Raw genomic sequence first — 18,753 nt, forward strand, 5'->3', positions numbered from 1 at the left:
ATTTTTAAATCCTATTGGTCTTATATAACCTTTTTTTGGCTTCTGTTTAAACACATTTCTGTATTTCACCACCAATTCTCAAAACATTCCAAAAAACATACTCTAAAAATATACAAAAGAAACAGGATATTATGCACACAGAAATTAGATATATAATATTGTTAAAGTATTTAACAATATTTTTAAGTCAAAGGATTACTTTTGCAACTTGCAAAACACCTGCTAGAATTTAAGCATTTTAAAAAGACAGCAATTAACCTTAACACAAACTTGTAAAATCCAGCAGTACTACCATAAAAATCTAACTCATTTAGTCAGGCAATTGTCAAACCTAAAAACAGGTATATAACTATTGGAACAAGACACTGGTGTCATTCAAGATTATTTAAAGTGTTTTTTTTATAAAGTATTTATACATTTAATGATAAGATTATTGAAATGATATACATAAGTAAAAATTTGAAAGTCAACATTTTCTTTGAGAAACTGTTGGATGTCACAAACTTCATAAAATTTTGGCACTAAAGCAATCAAGTAAGGTTTACCAAATTTATAAACATAAAAATGAAATTCATAATCATTTTCTGCTTCAAGAAATAAAGCTTTAAGTATACCATTGATTACAATTTTAATAGAAGTCCTTTCATTTACAACTTTCGTAAGAACAGAATGACTTTGGGAAAGAAAGCTTATTAAGGAACAAGTATTAAGAATAACCTAATAGATATTAACTACATGAATATTCTTTAAAGACCACACACACAAAAATTATATAATTGGAAATGTCCAAAAATACATGTGTCTTGACAATATTAATAATCTTTCCTAGCTCAAGTCTTTATTCATTCCCTTAAAGATTTCTTTCCTGGGTTTAGAACTGACAGCTACTTCGTTTCAGCAAACTGAAGAGGCAATTCCATCGTCTTCTAGCTTCTGTTGTTGCTGGGAGTTGTCAAACTGCTATTCCTTTGAAGGTCATTTGTCTTTTTGCATCCAGCTTTTTTTTTCTCCCTTCAGTTCTCTATTTCATTCTTATGTCCTAGGTGGGATAATTTTTAAATCCTGTTTGGGATTTACTGAGCATCCTGAAATCTGTTGAGTTTTTTAATCAATTCTGGAAAATCCTTAGTACTTCTTCAAATTGTGCTTCTGCCCAATACCTCTCCTCTTTTGGAACTTTAACTAGACACAAATTCACTCTATACATCATGCTCTTTAATCTTTCATATTTTCTTCTTTCTTTAAGCTCCAATATAAATTTCTTCAATTCTCAAATTCTCTCTTCACTTGTCTAATATGTTATTAACCTAATTAGATCTTTCTGGTTTTTGAGGTCTATTTCTTTGGTATGTGATTTCCTTAAATGCTATTTTTAGCAACTCCTTTTCTTTGGAAAAATATCTGAGATTTTGTTGCTTAGGATGAAGCTACATTCCTCCAGGGAAGGCTTGAGTAAGTTTATCAGGCACCTACATGCATACTTCAGGCTGAGTTCATCTTACATATTCATGCTCTGAATTTTTTTTGAACCACTAAAGTGTTTATTTGGACCACAAATCCATGCAAAGGCCAACTCATTGTAACGTACCAGGACTTTCCCATTCCACTCTGCTCAGGATCACAGCAACTTTCCTAAGTCTCTTAAAGATAAGAAAGTGACATAGTTTTATTTCTGGTTCAATCACCCTGAGTACTGCCTGTACACAGCTTCAAAGAGGGAGAATAACTTGTTGGACAGGCTTGGGCTTTGACTTTTGCTGCCTGAGCTCCTAGAATCATTCAAAACTGCAGCTCAGTTTCTGTTTGGCAAAGCCTTTCAAGGCGCCAACAGTTTAGGTACTTTGCTTATCTCCGAGTGTTCCAATTTTTTGGGTTTTTGTGTTTGTTTTCCAATTCCTTGCTAATTCCTTGCTATGCTGTCAGTTCTTCAATGCTTTAAAGAAGTTTTTAAAATCCTGTCCAGCAGCCTTAGTTTCTTTCAGTGAGAGCTGATCTGAGTAACCAAGCTCATCATATTACATGAATCTTCATTACGTTCTGACACCTCGGCTTTCAAAAGCATTAGGAAAAAAAGCTGTATATGCAAGCTATTTGTTGACAATCAACCAAAAACTTTAAAAGCTAATGTTCATTGAAACACTAAACTCCAGATTGAAAAAAGCTATAGTATTTAACCAAATATATTTCCTATAATACAGAATTCCCAAATTAAGTGTGATTCAGTTCTCTAAAACACTATGAATCCAGCCAGTTGAGTTTACCTTTAATGTTTGCTATGCATAAGTAAGTGAAGTTTGGGTGAAAGCTACAACAAAAAGTAAAATGATAAATAATAATACAGAATTCTACAGTTTTCAAAAAACACAAAAGCTAGAGTAATTCATCTTTTATATTTGTTTTTAAAATTGCCATTTATGTAAAGTTTATGGATAAATTAAAACAGGAACTTATATAATTTTAAGTATCTTGATGTCAATTTCTAATCATCAATCAGATTTTGGCACTGCACGTATACCTTAGTCAAAATTGTTAAAAGGGATGGAGAAGGGTTAGGATGTTTATACTTTACAATTTGACAATAACCTGTGAAAAATGTGAAAACTCAAGTTTTTATCTCATATATATGCATACAAATGTCTCAGAAATTTTACTCCAATAAGCCTAAAACTTTACTGCAACCAGATTATTTATCCTCTAAATCAATATTTAAGATTTATCCAAAAGCATTTAAATCACAATCACAAGCAACTTTTCTTTAAAAAAAAAAGTACTTTTCTCATGTCATACATCATACAATTCTAAATGTCAATGAAACTTATTCTAAGATAAATATCAGGGGTTATTAGATAATTTAAAAGAACACTCTGTATTTTTAGAAACTTTATAAATAAAGATTTTACCTATGTCAACAAGGAAGGTAGTGGCCACTTACAATTTTATGAAAAATACATTAATTGGTATCACACTATAATTCTTAGAAATCAAAATTCAAGTTTTCAAATATAAGCTCAATTCTATTTCTCACTGTGGAGTTTTCATTCAACAAATATTTAGAGCACCACCATATGCCAAGTACTGTTCTAGGTTCCTGAAACATATCAATGTACAAAAGACAAACTATAAGTATTAAGTAAATTGTCCAATGTATTAGGACAGGGTATTACAGATGAAATGACAGAGGAAAAAATGAGTGCTCAAGTGTTGGGAATGGAGGTGGAAATTTTAAATATGGTGGCCACAGAATTCACTGATAAAAATTTTGCCAAGATTTGAAGAAAGCAAAGGATTTTCTCTGGCAGCTATCTGGATAAGTATCTTGAAAGCAGATAAAACAGCTAAAATAAAGAAAAGCCTTCAGGTGGGGAATTTATCAAGAATGTTTAAGCAAGCCAGTGTGACTTAAGAGACTTCACTATGTGAATTACTATACAGATATCAAGCACAAAAGTTTATATTTAGCTGGTATCCCCGTTTACTCCTTACACAAATTTTGTGTTAATTAAAAATTTAACCAAAACCTACCTGAATTTATGACTAAGAAATAACTGCTTCTTAAACATAAAAATGTTAGTCTTCACATATATTAACTAATAATATGAAATTTTCTTACTACATCCAATTTCTAATTGGAATAGAACCCTGGTTATTCTAATGCTTTTGAAGATTACAGAAAGTAGCCAAACCCAATCAGCTCAGTGATCATAATCCTCTACTCTTGTTGCTATAAAAATACTATATTTCATGTAATACCACGACCTTTCTAAAAGTATACATTATCATCCCATCAGTACAATCCTTAATACTTCCTTTACATATTAACATATTGTAATAAGTAAATAGTACTCCCTAATTGATTTTTGGATTTTACAGAAATTTGTAAAGTTTTAAGACTGAAATAGATTTGCCAACTACTTTGTCAAATAGATATTTGGAAACCAGTTCTTGTGCTGTTTTAATTTCAGCCAGTCTCTATATATTCCAAAAACATTCAAAAGACATTGGACATTTGTTTCAGGGTTTTATTCAAAACTAAGTTTCAATTTATGACAAAAGAATCAATAAAAGTCTAAGTAGCATTTTAAAATCTTGGCTGTTAATCTGTCCCCTTCAGTGTAACCGTTCCTGTCATAGAATAAATCAGCAAAAGCTTTACTATAAAGTCAAGCCAGAAAGTATGCTACTGGATGAATTAGACATTGGCAACGTGGTATCCTAGGACATTTCATAAAAAAAACATTTTACTCAGTGAAAATTTTTCTAGGAATCAAGTTGTTTGAAGCAACTGCTCAAGAAAAAAATAATTTTCTTACCTAGAAAAGTCTTTTTTTCTTCCCAAAATATGAAGTCTGATCAATTAATCACTTTTCCTTGAAACTATATGAAGATTATTAAAGGGAATAAAAGGTCTCATAGTTTCTTAATCCTATTAGTGTCTTACGACTCAAAAATAAAATCAAGAGAACTTCTAACATTCACTATTTTTGACAATCAAAATGGGAACTTACACACAGTTAACTTCTAAACTTATGCAGGCATTTGAGTTAAAACAAGGGACCAGAATTATGTTATCTCCATTTAAGGTTTTCCTAGAGCATAATTACATTCACCATATTATTCTAGCCATTATCATTTCAGATATTGTTTTTCCTCAGTTCAATTACCTAACAGCTTAGCTGCCAATTCTACATTAACTGTCGAGCTTGTGTTTCTGTAATTTTAAGAATTGCCATGTAAGTCACACGTCATTTGTTTCAAATACTAGGAGGTGTATTTTCCCAAAAATTTGTTCAGCAATATTCATCTTAGTAACTATCAACTTGTTTTATTTCCTCAAATAAAGCCTCTTTGCCAGGGATTCTGAGCTAATTTCAAGCCTATATTTAAGTTTTGTTCTTTCAGAGGATTTCCTTAACTCACCCTTACATATTATCCCAGTATTTTCTCTATGAAAGCACTTACCACCCAAAATTGTAAGTCTCCTATACCAAACTGTAAATTTGTTCACTGAGATGTCCATACCATCTAAGTGTCTAGCATGTTGTTTACTCAGTTGGTACTTCAAACTCTCCCATCTCCCCATACATAAAAATGAAGGCCAGAACCTGAAACAAAGACATTTTCATGTACTTTTTTTGCTTATAGCCACATAAAAACCTACAAAAATATGCAGGTTATAGGGACTGAAAATGTACCAGATGACTTTTTTTTAATAATATATTGAATAATTTACTACTGAAAAACAGTATAACACTTTGGGCAATTTTCCCTGAATATAACCCAGGCAAATAAATTAACAGGCATCTGTAAGTCTTCATTCTGCTGAACACCTGGTTTTAAGGGACTTTTAGACTTTACAAATAAAATTACTTGCTAAAAACGTTTCCTAACAAAATTCTGCCTATTTTAATCTGCATAGAACCTCCTAATCTTTTACAGCTTATATTTTTCTTCCCATCCAAAAAGTATCTTAGAATAAGCATCACTGAATAAATCTGCAGTTCAATTGTAGGAAACAGAACCACAAAACCATCTTATAAGAGATACGAATTTTGTCATACGGTTTATTTAACATCAATTGAGCAGTATCAGGAACCAACATGAAATTTCAGTACTCAGTGATGTAAGGTCGGAGATGTGCTCAAAAAATAGTTCTCAAATTTGTTCGATAAACAACAAATTACAAAAGTTTCCGTGAATACACGACTTTTCCTATTAAAATTAGTCAAAATCTTTACAGAACTTTTTTTAAGAGAGCTAGGTATTCTTGACTTCAACCTTTCGTTTTCCTTTTTTCAGTTTTGCTTCATAATTCCAAACACTTTAAAGACCACCCCCACCCAAAAAATCATAATAGTCTGTCCTATCACAAAGCTTACTTTGCAAGACTTTTACATTTTTATGGAATAAAAAGTATGGAGGTTAACTGTCTACTGAACAGATACTGTAAATTTTGGCCTTGATTTAAGAAACTTCTAATAAAGCTCCTAATGGCTAAACTGGAAATAGAAGGTACATTTATTCTTCTCACATTTATTTTGGATGAAAATAAGCATTTGGAGCTGTAAAGAATCTGTCTTTATAAACTTAAAAGTGCATAATTACTACTTGCCACTGTTGCATGCAGAATTCTTCTCTATTTGGAATTAAACCGAATTACACATGGCTAAAAATTGTTTAAACTATGAACTGTCAAACTACACAGAACAGCGAAGAATTATTTCAGGGGTAAGATTTTACATAAACCATTAAGATGAGGTTGCATGGAAGTTACTGTACCATGCCATCTTTTAAGATTTGTAGCAATTTTACATGGCTGTAAGTAGCTACACATACTAATTTTTTTCAGTTATACCCCCAAATCCTAATAGCTAAATAAGAATGCAAGAAACTCTTGAGCAAAGAAGAGTTATGAACTTACACTATAGCTATTTCTACAACTATACTGTTTTTTAGATTTCTTACCTTAGTATAGTGGTTAGTGACTAGGAACACAGACCCAGGAATGAGAAAACTCAGGAATAAGCCCCTAGATTTCCCACTTAATTCCAGGAGCTTAAAACTTTAATTTTTGTTGATCTTAGGAAAGCTGTTTAACTCCTTTAAACCTCAGAAAAGCTGAACATCCAAAAACAAACAAAAAATATATGGGACAATACATACTTAGCTCAACTGGTAAAATGTGACCAATCAGATATCCCATATTTTAGTACTAAATATATTAAAGGACTAATAAACTTAGCAATTATAGTTGAGGCAAGTAATCAGAATAAAGGAAAAGTCATTATCAATAGGGTACAACTAAGTCAACAATGGATTTTTAAAATGTTGACTTTGTGAAAATATATTCTAAGCATTTCACCTCCAAAAATACCTTCCTCACATACTTTTCATTATATAATGTCTAGATGGAATATTGTTTTACATAAGATTTAGTGGTTTTGTAGAGCAACACTTAAAATGTAACTGAAGAACACCAAGAACTCCAATACAGTTCCACGCATATTCTCATTAGGATCAACAAAACTTTTATTAAATATTTAAATTCAGAATAGTTGCCTGTTAGTAGTAAAAATATAAAAAATTCCCATCCCACTCTTCAATATTCCAGCAGTTCTTATCTAGAATAGTTAACGGAAACTTTCCATTTATATTATAATTTATAACTGTTAAACGACTGAATTCACATTAGTTTTCCTTTTCAAATGTGGAGAGGACAAGAATGAGCAATAGTATGAAATCTGTGGTAAAGGATAAACACAGGGTACAGCAGAAAAAGGACCATTATAAGAACATAAAATTCAAAATAATTTTATCCATTATGGAAATAGGGAATTTTAGAAACAATCTGCAACAGTTGGAAAAACATAAATGTGAGCTGGATATTAAATAATATTGGACCACTGTTACTTTTCAGTGTGATGATATTGTGGTTATGGAGGACAATATTCTTTATAGAAACAAGTAAAATAAAGCATGCAAGGCAAAACTAACATTGATCACGGTGAAAAGCATATGAATTTTTACTATAATATTCATACTACTTTTTCAACTTTTTAAAATTTTCATTAAAGATTGGGAAGGAGAGTAAATGTCTTGCCTAAGGTCACAGTAATTCAATTTAAGAGCTAAAGCAGAAAATCCTAGGTCGCCAGATTCCAAATTCTGTCATTCCTATTCCTCTATACCACTACTTTAAAAGATAACCTGCAAATCCCCACATTTCTCTAAATAAACTAATTCTTTAAATCCATCTTTTCCACACTACCAAAACAATCAGGCCACTGTTCTTGTAACACAGATAACAGGGAGAAATCTGACCCTGGAGTTCAGGCACATGGCAAATAAATACCCGATTTAACTGTAAAAGATTACATCAGACACAAGTTCCTCTGAATCGGGACATCTATTCTTTAAATGTAAATTTCATTTAACTAATCTCAGGAAAACAAATTTACAATGGGAAGAGCTTGCTCTTTGGAAAATAACCACTTCCACTGTTTGATCAATCCTTTAATTGCTAACAGGTTATTTTAAAGTTCTAACTTTCTAATTTGTGGCTCAAATGAGAAAAGTACATAAAAAAATACAGCAATTTCAACACAAATACTTATCTAGATTTTTGACTCACTGTTTTAAAGTCAAAGCTCCCATGCTTCTTAAAAAATATAAAAATTCTTATTTGAAATAATTTGACATTTGGTCAACTAAGTACATCAATAAAGATATTTATTTCCTGTAGCCTCCAGTTGTTCTTATGAAAATACAAAACTAGTTAAGTTTCTATATAACCTACTGAATGGGGGAACAAATTTTATCTTCCCCATTTGATCTGACAGAATTTAAAAGCATTAGTGACAGTGTATATTTGGGAAACTTGCTACCATGATAAGCCACTCCAATCCTGTAAATCACCATCTTTTGCAATTACTTACTAGTAAGTTTTTAAAAGAAAAAAAGAGTGGGGGTGGAGAGAAGCTAGTACTTCCCAATGATTTTCAAATTTGAGTAAGCTTAAAGTTTGAGTCACTCATAAACAGTATGTATTTACACTCAATATACTGAAAAACACTAGATAATTTGTGAGAAAAACATCACTGATTCGGAAAAGAATCGTTAGTAGATTCAAAATGGAGTGGTTGTTGTACAAAAAAGTGTTTTTATAGTCTCAATGTATCTCCCGTTACCAATTTACAAAATAAAAAACTACGCAGTGGAGGAAATGGTCAACATTAACATTGTCAGTAAGGGGTAAATGAACATAATGTGCCCCTAGATGATACTGTGAGGACACAGGCATGTAGCTTTTCCGCTAATATGTATATAACCTGAATCTAATGAGATTATCAAAATTAAGGCTGAGGAACTGATGAGAACATCAAAGGAGACTGAAGAGTAATGACAGTTATATGATCTTGGATTAGATACCAATTGCTAAAAAGGGCATAATTAGAATAGTGAAAGTAGAACATGGACTGCAGATTAAATTCTATTTGTTTTCTTTCCTGAACTTCCTGTTTATTTCTGTATGAGAATATCTTTGTTATTAGGAAATACACTTAAGTATTATAGGTTGTGATGTATGCAACCCAATTTCCTCTGGTTCAGGAAAGACAGAAATTAACAAAACATTCATTGTGTTAAGTATTAAAAACTGGTCAATCAGGGTAAAGGGTGTATAGGAGGAGTTTCTTGTATTGTTCTTCCAACTTTAGAATATTTTCAAGTTAAAAATGCATTCAGAAATTGCTTAAAAAATAAAACTAACAAGTTTATAACCAGTAAAAGCAATGCTGACTTGCTATTCAACCCATAACAAAGCAGACTAAACTATGTGATCCCCAGTGATTGCCACACTCCAAACAACGGTAGTTATGTTTTAAGCATTTTTCACCTACTAATGTATCTTGATTAAAAGAACCACAAAACCTTAAGAACTGAACTTATTACACAATTGTGAAAATAGGTAATCAAAGGAATGAATGAATGAAAGGTACAGATAATACAGAATACAAATGTTAAAGTAATTTTTAACTTGTTTTATTATACTTAAGTTTTAAATAATTTTACTTGATACTTCTACAAATATCACTGCTACCAAAATTCTTGATTATAGCTGTAAAGAGCCAACTCTCCTGAGGACAGACATTAATTGGAAATACAACCATTTTTAAAGTCACATTTGATTGTAAAACTGCCCAAAGCCACCAAAGGAAAAAAAATTTTGTCTTAAAGGGGAAGACATGAGTTAAAAATGATTGAGAACCACCACATTCATCTCTGTAGTGAAAAATTCAGAATGGATTTAAACAACTACAAAAACAGCTAGAAATGATGTTCAGTGGGCAAACGCTCCAATCCCCAACTCTAAAGAAAAAGTAACTCTGTAAAGTGTAATTCTAAACACCCAAATACTAATACATGGATGCTAGTTAATAATCTGAAAATAAATATGAAGATGTGGTATTCATGTTTAAAAACTCACCCAAGGTTATTAAGCTACCAAAAAAAAGATGCACTTTTAAGCCACACCCTCCAGCTAGATTGCCCTCTCTTAACACATGGGGATTCCTTAAAAGCTGTCCGTTTGGTACTTCAGTGATTATACTGTTTTTAATTAGGGAAAACAAAGTTTATGGAATGAGAAAATTGGGTTTCAAACCCAGGAATGAAATGAGCAAGTAAAAAACAAAGTTCAATAATACCACCTTAACCCAGATTGCAGATCTGAGAATTAGTCACCACACTATCAATACCACCACCAAAGCGCAGTGCATGCCTAACATTATTTCTTGATGGACTACATATTGATAAATCACATGGAGCAGTAACAAGGCACGAACTACTCATCCTGTAACCTAGACAAGTATAGGGAGAATTCTGGGAGGTACCAACAGTAAGATTCAATTACTGCTCCCTAATGCCTCAATTGCTAAAAACTGGCTGCCATGAACACTTCCATGTGTCAATCTTTTGGAGACTGAGTCAGCAATATTGATACTCTAAAAAGCTTCCCAGGTGATCCTAAAGCAGTGGTTTTTAACTTTGGTTCTAGGGCAAAACTACCTCTTGATTATCTGTGTATAAAATAAGGGGACTAAAGATATGGAAGCAACCTAAGTGTCCAGTAGATGAATGGATAAAGACGTGCTCTCTCTCTCTCTCACACACACACACTGGAATACTATTCAGCCATAAGAAACGAATCCTACCATTTGCAACATGGATGGAGCTGGAGGATATCATGCTCAGTGCAGTAAGCCAGGCAGAGAAAGACAAAACCAAATGATTTCCCTCATTTGTGGAGCATAACAAAACAAAACTGAAGGAACAAAACAGCAGCAGACTCACAGACTCCAAGAAGGGACTAGCGGTTACCAAAGGGGAGGGAGGGAGAAGGAGACTAAGGGGTATTATGATCAGTACACATGGTGTTTGGGGTAGTCACAGGGAAGACAGTGTACCACACAGAAGACAAGTAGTGACTCTGTGGCATCTTACTACACTGATGGACAGTGACTTCAATGGGGTATGGGAGAGACTTGAAAATATGGGTGAATGTAGTAACCACAATGTTTTTCATGTGAAACCTTTGTAAGAGTACATGTATATCAATGATACCTTAAAAAAAAAAAGGGGGGGGTGCTAAACTAATTCATCTCATCTTCCAACTCTAAATATCTGATTTAAACTTATGTCCACTTTGGCTTTAGAAATGTCCACTTGTATATTTATAATACGTTCAATAAAAAAATCTTCAAGAAAATAATCATCATGAAATGGTCTTTTTCTTCTTTGAACTCAGTATGAAAAAGTTACTGAAAATGTCATCACAAAAGACCATTCCCTTGTTACTCTGTGAGGTGATGGATGTTAACACTGTGGTAATCATTACTCAATAGATACACTCATCAAGTCATGGTGTACACCTTAAACTTACACAGTATTGCCAATTAAATTTCAATAAAACTAAAGAAAAAAAGACCATTTCCTGCAGAGGAATCTCAAGATTCCTGTAATTGCTAGACTAAAATTTGCATTTAAGAAGTTATATTCATGTTTTCTCACATGAATATAAGTATCATAAAAAACAGCTTTGGGATTTGTCATCTTTGGAGCTTACTACATTTCAAACTATTACTCAAAAACTACATTTCAATCCTGTCTTTAACATCAGATTCTTTGTTTTTAGAGCTATCACTTAACACTTCCAAATAGAAAATTTTTCTTTGGAGGTCTCCTAGAATAAAAAAATGGTAAAACTTACCCCAGGTTATGCTTCCCTGAGCCTTAGAAAAGCCATTTAGTTTCTCAACAAGTTGTATGCAAAGCAAATATTCACAATTTTGTTCAAATTGCTGTGGATCCTGAATATTTGGGGTAAAAAAATGTAGACTTCAATTTTTATAACACGATTATACTAACCATTTGCTACCTCCTCCAAATTTGCTAAGAACAAAACTGCTTAGTAATAAAATTTAACGTTTAAAAAGTAAATGTACAAGTTAATGCTTTCTTGTCTACATTAAGTGGTTTTTATAGATATCACTAGTATTTCAGACATCCTCATTTCTTCGAAGTGCCTTGAACCAGACTCATTCAGAAAGAACAGCTGTTTGCAAGTTGAAAGCATACACTAATAAAACAAAAACAAATCCATTAAAAAACATTGGAGCCCTTTAAGAGGACATTTTGTTTAAGAGAAAGTCAATTAATTGGTACCTAGTTTCCCTATGCTCAAGTTAGAAGTGAAAATGCAGAACGCAACCCCCGCCCCCACCCAAAAGAAAATGCAGAGCATCCTAAAAAAGGGTTCCCTTTTAGGTTTAGTTCTCTCTCTAAATTTGGAGATATCTAACCCTGTATGATGAAGAGCATTAAGTGTTTTTGTTTATTCACAGATGCCATAGTGAAGCATAACTTTAATACCTCCTGGGACAGGGTAGGTGGCTGGCTGTACACTGAGATACCCTAAGATCTAGATGACTACAATGCCCAATAATTTTTAAAAACTTAATTATTGGTATTATATATTAAATATTGTTATTCCAAAATGTCCAAAAACTTTAGACTAAAACACTACTCACAGGGAAACTTCCAACTGTGTGATCTAATAGCTCTTTGGTTTCACAAATTTTAGAATGTATGTACTTTTCTGGCAAGACATCTTTTCCACATTTTCAGAATATACTGTAACTCTTATTACACACACACACACACACACACACACACACACACACAAACACACAGAAGCTGGTTTTAAAACTTAGTCTTTCCACAAGTAAAAGGATCATTTTTTTCAAAGTTTATCAGTGCTTGCAAAGATTATAACTTTGCATTATGAAGTTTAGAAGTATAAATAAAACTATCAGGCTGATCAGTACAAGGTTTTGCTTGAAAAGAAATGGCTACATTTCAAATAAATTAATAAATTATCTATAAGACAAAACAAATGAAAAAGAAACTTTGGAAGGAATTTTGTTAATCTAGATTAACTGTCGTTTTGCAAACAGTTGTATTATGCTAAGCCTTGGGTGAAAAGCTCCCATGCAAAAAAATGTAGATAATGTTAGAAGTGACAACACCTATGCTACAATAATGGAAGGGATACTTCAATAAACCCTAAAATATAACTTCAGTATTTTTAATAGCAAACATGAAAATATCTTCTTTGTTTTTAAAATACTATGTAATTATTCAAAGCACTTTCAGATATTTGATCAATTGGTTCTGTCTGCAAATAATTCCTGTTTTAACACCCCTACACTGCATTTATACATGCATTTAGTAAACTAGATTAAAAGGTATATTGCGTTTTAGAGTATAACCTGAATAATCACACAGACATGGACCAACATTTATTACAAACAGGAAAAGAGCAGATCTATAGGAAAAGAGTACAGATTGTTTTGTTAAAACGATTCCAAGTTGAAGAAATTATCTATATGTAATGTAATAATTCTATCTACATTCAAAAATCACATTGCCCAATATACACAAAACATCATAAATACAGTAGTTTAAACTGCTACTTAGAGGCACTGAAACAGTATGAACATTGAAGTTTATTTCAACTTAGGTCACTCATGTTCCATTCTGAGATTACTTCCATTTTCCAAGAAGAAAAGTGTTTTTAAGAGTAATTTTCCCAAGTAGAAGGATTATTTATAAAAACTGAGATGTGTATTTCACAAACTGTTGTTTATAAGGATTCACATTTTCACTTTTTTAAATAAAAAGCAATCAATTCTCTATACACTTTTATTCAATAATTACAGCTTTCACAGACAGCAAGATACAGTGTTGCTATTACCAGCAGCATTACCGTCTTCATTTCTCCTTCAGCTATCAATAAAAAATATCATCCTTTCTTATGAATTTGTCCTGATTGAAAATAAATTACTTCTAACAATAAGATATTATAGCTTCTTACATGCTGTCACATCACCTAATTACATGAAAAGCTACAGAAACCACAAGGGGAGAGAAGGGAGTAACTTACAAAAGAATATAGCAAAGTGTAAATTTTCTCAATTCTGTGATAGTGACCCCTCTGACAACTCTAAAAGTGGGTTATTTAAAGAGGACTGAGACTTTTTGGGTATTCCACTTAACTCTAGTATTTAAAAGCTCACATTTCTTAAATTCAAAAATGTACTACACACACACTACAGATTTAAGAGACCTATATATATATCAATTTTTCCTTTAAAACTAAGCAGCAGAAGTATTTCAATATTGTAACTACATTTAGACCTATACTTGATAACTCTATCACATTAAGAATAGTCATACAGTTGTCTGCTCTTATGACAGTCAAATCATGTAGCATAGCAGTTTTAGAATTCAAGACTAACGCAACACTTTTCACAGGCAAAATTGTGATCTCCTATATATAATATATGCAACACTAAAGTAATATGGCCTAGTTTTGAAATTATATTATAAATACACAGATGTTGCCCTTTTATTAGAACAAGAGAAATTTACCTCTAACAATTCCTATGCTTTTGCAAAACAAACAAACAAATAAGTAGGTAGATAGATAGATAAATAAATAAATAAATAAAAGCAAGTAATGGGTTAAGGATTAAATTTGAAAGCTCAAATTTTATACAAGTAGCTAGGTATTGCTAAATGTTCATTAGTATGAGAAACACTGATATACTGGCAAATACTTAAGATATCAGATTAGTCCATTAACCTCCTTGATAAAAATTATAAAATGCTCTCATTTGCAATTGATGTTTCAATAAACACAAAACAAAAACAAAAACAATCCTCCTCCAAAAACCCAAGTCCTTTTTGGGGGCTATTTTGTTAAGTAGGATATACAAGAAATTTCTCTGAGGAAGCAATCATCTGTTATTAAAGATGTATGTATTCTCCATTAGAAAAGAACTAACTCACACACATTGATTTAGCTTAACATAAATTAATGAAACAGTTTTCCCACCATGAAGTACTGAGTTACAACAAATGTATTAACCAAACTTTATTTTCTTGAGAGTGCATACAGGGTGTTTTGTAAACGCTGTTAGTATTAACCTTTAATGTAAAGACATTCTTGTTACTTCAAATTTTAATATATTGTAAATAGATTATGTATGTCTTCTCCAGATATACTAAAGGTCACACTGGGCGATATGACCAAAGATAACTAGCCTCTCATGGGCCAAAGTACAAAATGTGAAAAAAAAAAAATAGAGAGCAAATCAAGAGAGAGAAAAACATGGCTCATGATAGGCACTTCCGAGATCAGCATTCAATTTAACAACTCCTAAACCAGAAATGTAAATTTTACAAAGTACACAGATAGGTTTCTTTACCATTTTTTCTCAAGAGATGTTTTATACATATATTCATATTTTTATGTGATGTGTGTGTGAAATGACTGCAAACATTACCAACTAAATAAATCCGGTAACTATGAGCAGCTCCAAAATTATCATATGAAATGAGCCTGTTATTTACACAACTTTCAGCCTGTTGGAATGACATCTGGTCTGTCTGAGAATTCTTTTTAGAATGCAGTTCTTATTTTTAGCTAGGAAATGGGAGAAACAGACCCACTGTGTTTATACTTACAGAATGGAGTATCTAACTGCCAATTTCAGTTTAACTTATGCTATGATGAAGTACGTGAATAATGGCTGAATGTTTGAGAAACTGAAAGAAATTCCTAAAAATCAAAAAGTATTACTTCATTATTAAAAAAAACTATACCAACTATGTTCACTTCTGATGAGTTTGTATATAAGCTATTGTGTTTGTAAAGTCAAACTGGAATGCAGACCATGTACAGGTGATACAGGTTCCTTGCTTTAATGAGTATTACAAAGCAGCACTGGCTTCAGCATACTTCAGACAGGTCTAGTCACTCACCTGGTGAATTTCATGCCAGTCTACTCTGATAATTAAATATATCAAAGAAAAATGGTCCCAAAGTCAAAGTGATGAAACCTTAAAGATATGGTCTTGGGCCAAAACCACATCCAGACTCCACGTAAGGTACAGTCTCTCTCAGACATACAAACACACGAGCACACAAACCACACACACTACCATACACAAAAAATTTCACACACACACATAATGTTCCTTGTATTGTCCAGTAATCCAACCCTCCCAAAGTAAGGCAATATAAACTATAGCACAAAAACAAAGAGTACACTGTAGCCTCGATTTAAATCTGCTGTTGGCTGGGTCCATTCTGAGGGACACATCACAGGTGACAGACACTGTGTTGTGTTCAAGTTTCTTCAGTACTGCTGATATAACTAAAACCCTTTGAATAGGTCCAAAACAGAACCATGTATTATCTAATTTCAGCAACTGCAGAAACTGTTATGAAGAGGCTGCAGTGTACTTGATTATGTTGAGAATTTATATTACAAAATGAATAATATTCAAAATAAGAATATTTGACAAGTATTATAAATTATAAAAAGGATATCATTTTCAGCTTAATGTGGGTATCAAGTAGTCCCATTTCACTTTTCCATCACATTAATTTATAACCTCAATGATTACTTGGTGCAATGGTTACCAATACATTAATGTTTTATTATTATCTTGACTGCTAATTCCAGTCTTTAAAAATGGACATTTCCCTTCCAAACATAATCAAGAACGGGGCCCTTACTCTTTAAAATAAACATGCCCAACTTACTTCAAAACGGTTAGAACGAAAAATAAAAATCAAAGTAACATTGGGTAAATTACGATTACATAGATTTGAGTCACATCAGCTTATTCCTGTGTAATGTAAACTTTATCCTACAGAAAAAAATTTCTTTAAATTATTGAAGTGCTTACATTTATTGGCAAACAATGCATTTTCACAGTTAAAATCTGAAACAATTATTCACCTAAATGTTTCGTTTCACCAGACACTCAAAATAGCCTACGAAACTATGTTAACATTTTTGTATTTTCTTTTAATACCATTCATATTAGTTATGTAAGTAGGAATAAAAAGAAAAATGAGTTCTAAATAAATGACACAGGAGGCAATAAATTGACACATGACAAGTAAATAAAAGGCTAAAGCACTCCAATACCATTGAAACTGTTTTAATGTTGTTGCAATTCCAAAATGCAACAATCATCAGCTTGTAAAGACCCAACTTTCAAAAATTCACTTTAATTACTACTTCATACCTATTTTACAAAATAAAGGCAAGAAACATTTAAATCCTCCTTGTCCTAGTTGTACTATCTATGTTCCTAACTTGTTTGCTATCATGATAGTGTAGGCTGCAATTCCCATTATATGCTATGTAAGAAAAAATAAAATAAAATATTAACCTCTGCTTCAATGTATAGTTTCCAGAATCTGCCAGAACTGGGGAACTGGGCAACAAGGCGTTCATAAGTCTTCCGTGCTTTGTCTATAGGTTGATTCTAAAATTGAAAACCAATAAACAGCATTTACAATGTTAGGATCATGAGAATATTTACTGCAGAACCAAGTAGTGTGATTGGACCCATAGAGAAGGAAATGTAATCCTATATCACTAAACCTGTGCCTCTCGAATGAGAATGCTCCAAGCGTCAAGGTCATATGGATTCTCTTCTAATTTCTTTTCAGCTTTCTTCACCTTCTCTGGGACATACTCAGCTGCCTGGGGGAAAAAAAATAACGAACTGATGTTACTGTTTCAAAAATCTCATGCCTAATTTAAGTACATGTATCAGTCCCCAATGCAACATCACAACATAAAATACAATATAAAATATCCTCTTATTAAAGGCCTATATTTCCTGTAATCTGTATACACTGTAAGTGACTTGCTTAAAAACAAAATCAAGTGATCACATACTTCTGAAACATTTAAAATTTTATTAAATCTATCTTTTGTACTACATACTACAGAGCAGCAGTTCTCAAACTGTGATCTCAGGACCCCTTTTATGCTCTTAAAAATTGAGTACACCAAAGAGCTTTTGTTTCTGTTATTATATAATATCTACCATGTTAGGAATTAAAACAGAACAATGTTAAGCATTCATGTACAAATAACAATAAAATTATTTACATGTTAATTAAGTAACACTTTTATGAAAAATAACTTCAAATTCAGTGAGAAGATCCCTGTTTTACATATTTGCTTCACATCTGACTTAAAAAAGTGTAACTGGATTTTCTTATCTGCTTCTGCATTCAATCCGATGCATTACCACACCATGTAAAAATTCCACCATATAGTTTATGCAAGATTAAAACTGAAAAAGGCAATGTCTTAAATTAATTATGAAACAATTTGGACTCACATATCCTCTGAAAGTCTTAGGAACCCTCAGGGTCCCTGGACCAACTTTGAGAAATACTGCTTCTAGAGCATTCATCCTGAGCTACAAAGAAAAAGCATGAAATGATATGGAAATTTTATTTTTGATGTAAAAGTGTTAAAAACATGGTCCACAAATTGTATATAAGTACGATTCAAAAAAACTATGGAGCATCTGCAGTAAAAGAGATTTAAAAAGATTGTACTAAAATGTCTAATGGTTATGTTTGGGTGATGAATGGCGTAAGTACAGGTGATCCCCCCCACCTTTTTCTAACTTCCAGTATTTCCCAAACCCTTTCAGGTAGTTTATTTTTATTACAGAAATAATCTTTAAAAAATACCCAAAATAGTAGCTAGCACCTGAGGCATAAATACAAATAATGCTTCTCAAAATTAGTATTCTGAATACAACTATGTATCACAAAAGTGATGCCTCAAATTAATCAGATATTAATTTATA

General features: G+C 32.1%; 1 protein-coding gene across 2 annotated transcripts in view; it reads right to left on the bottom strand.

Moving 5' to 3' along the window:
- The window catches only part of CSTF3 (cleavage stimulation factor subunit 3), an 80,287-nt gene that overhangs the window by 50,020 nt on the left and 11,514 nt on the right, over window positions 1–18,753 (bottom strand). For both annotated transcript variants that reach the window (XM_036891753.2, XM_036891752.2), the window contains 2 exons: window positions 17,523–17,624; window positions 17,308–17,403 (listed from right to left, as the gene is read on the bottom strand). In XM_036891753.2, coding sequence (XP_036747648.1) covers window positions 17,308–17,403; window positions 17,523–17,624 — 198 coding nt within the window. The remainder of the gene's footprint in view (window positions 1–17,307; window positions 17,404–17,522; window positions 17,625–18,753) is intronic.

Source organism: Manis pentadactyla, chromosome 9 (genome assembly GCF_030020395.1).
Source record: "Manis pentadactyla isolate mManPen7 chromosome 9, mManPen7.hap1, whole genome shotgun sequence".
In the NCBI taxonomy this organism is placed as follows: Eukaryota; Metazoa; Chordata; class Mammalia; order Pholidota; family Manidae; genus Manis; species Manis pentadactyla.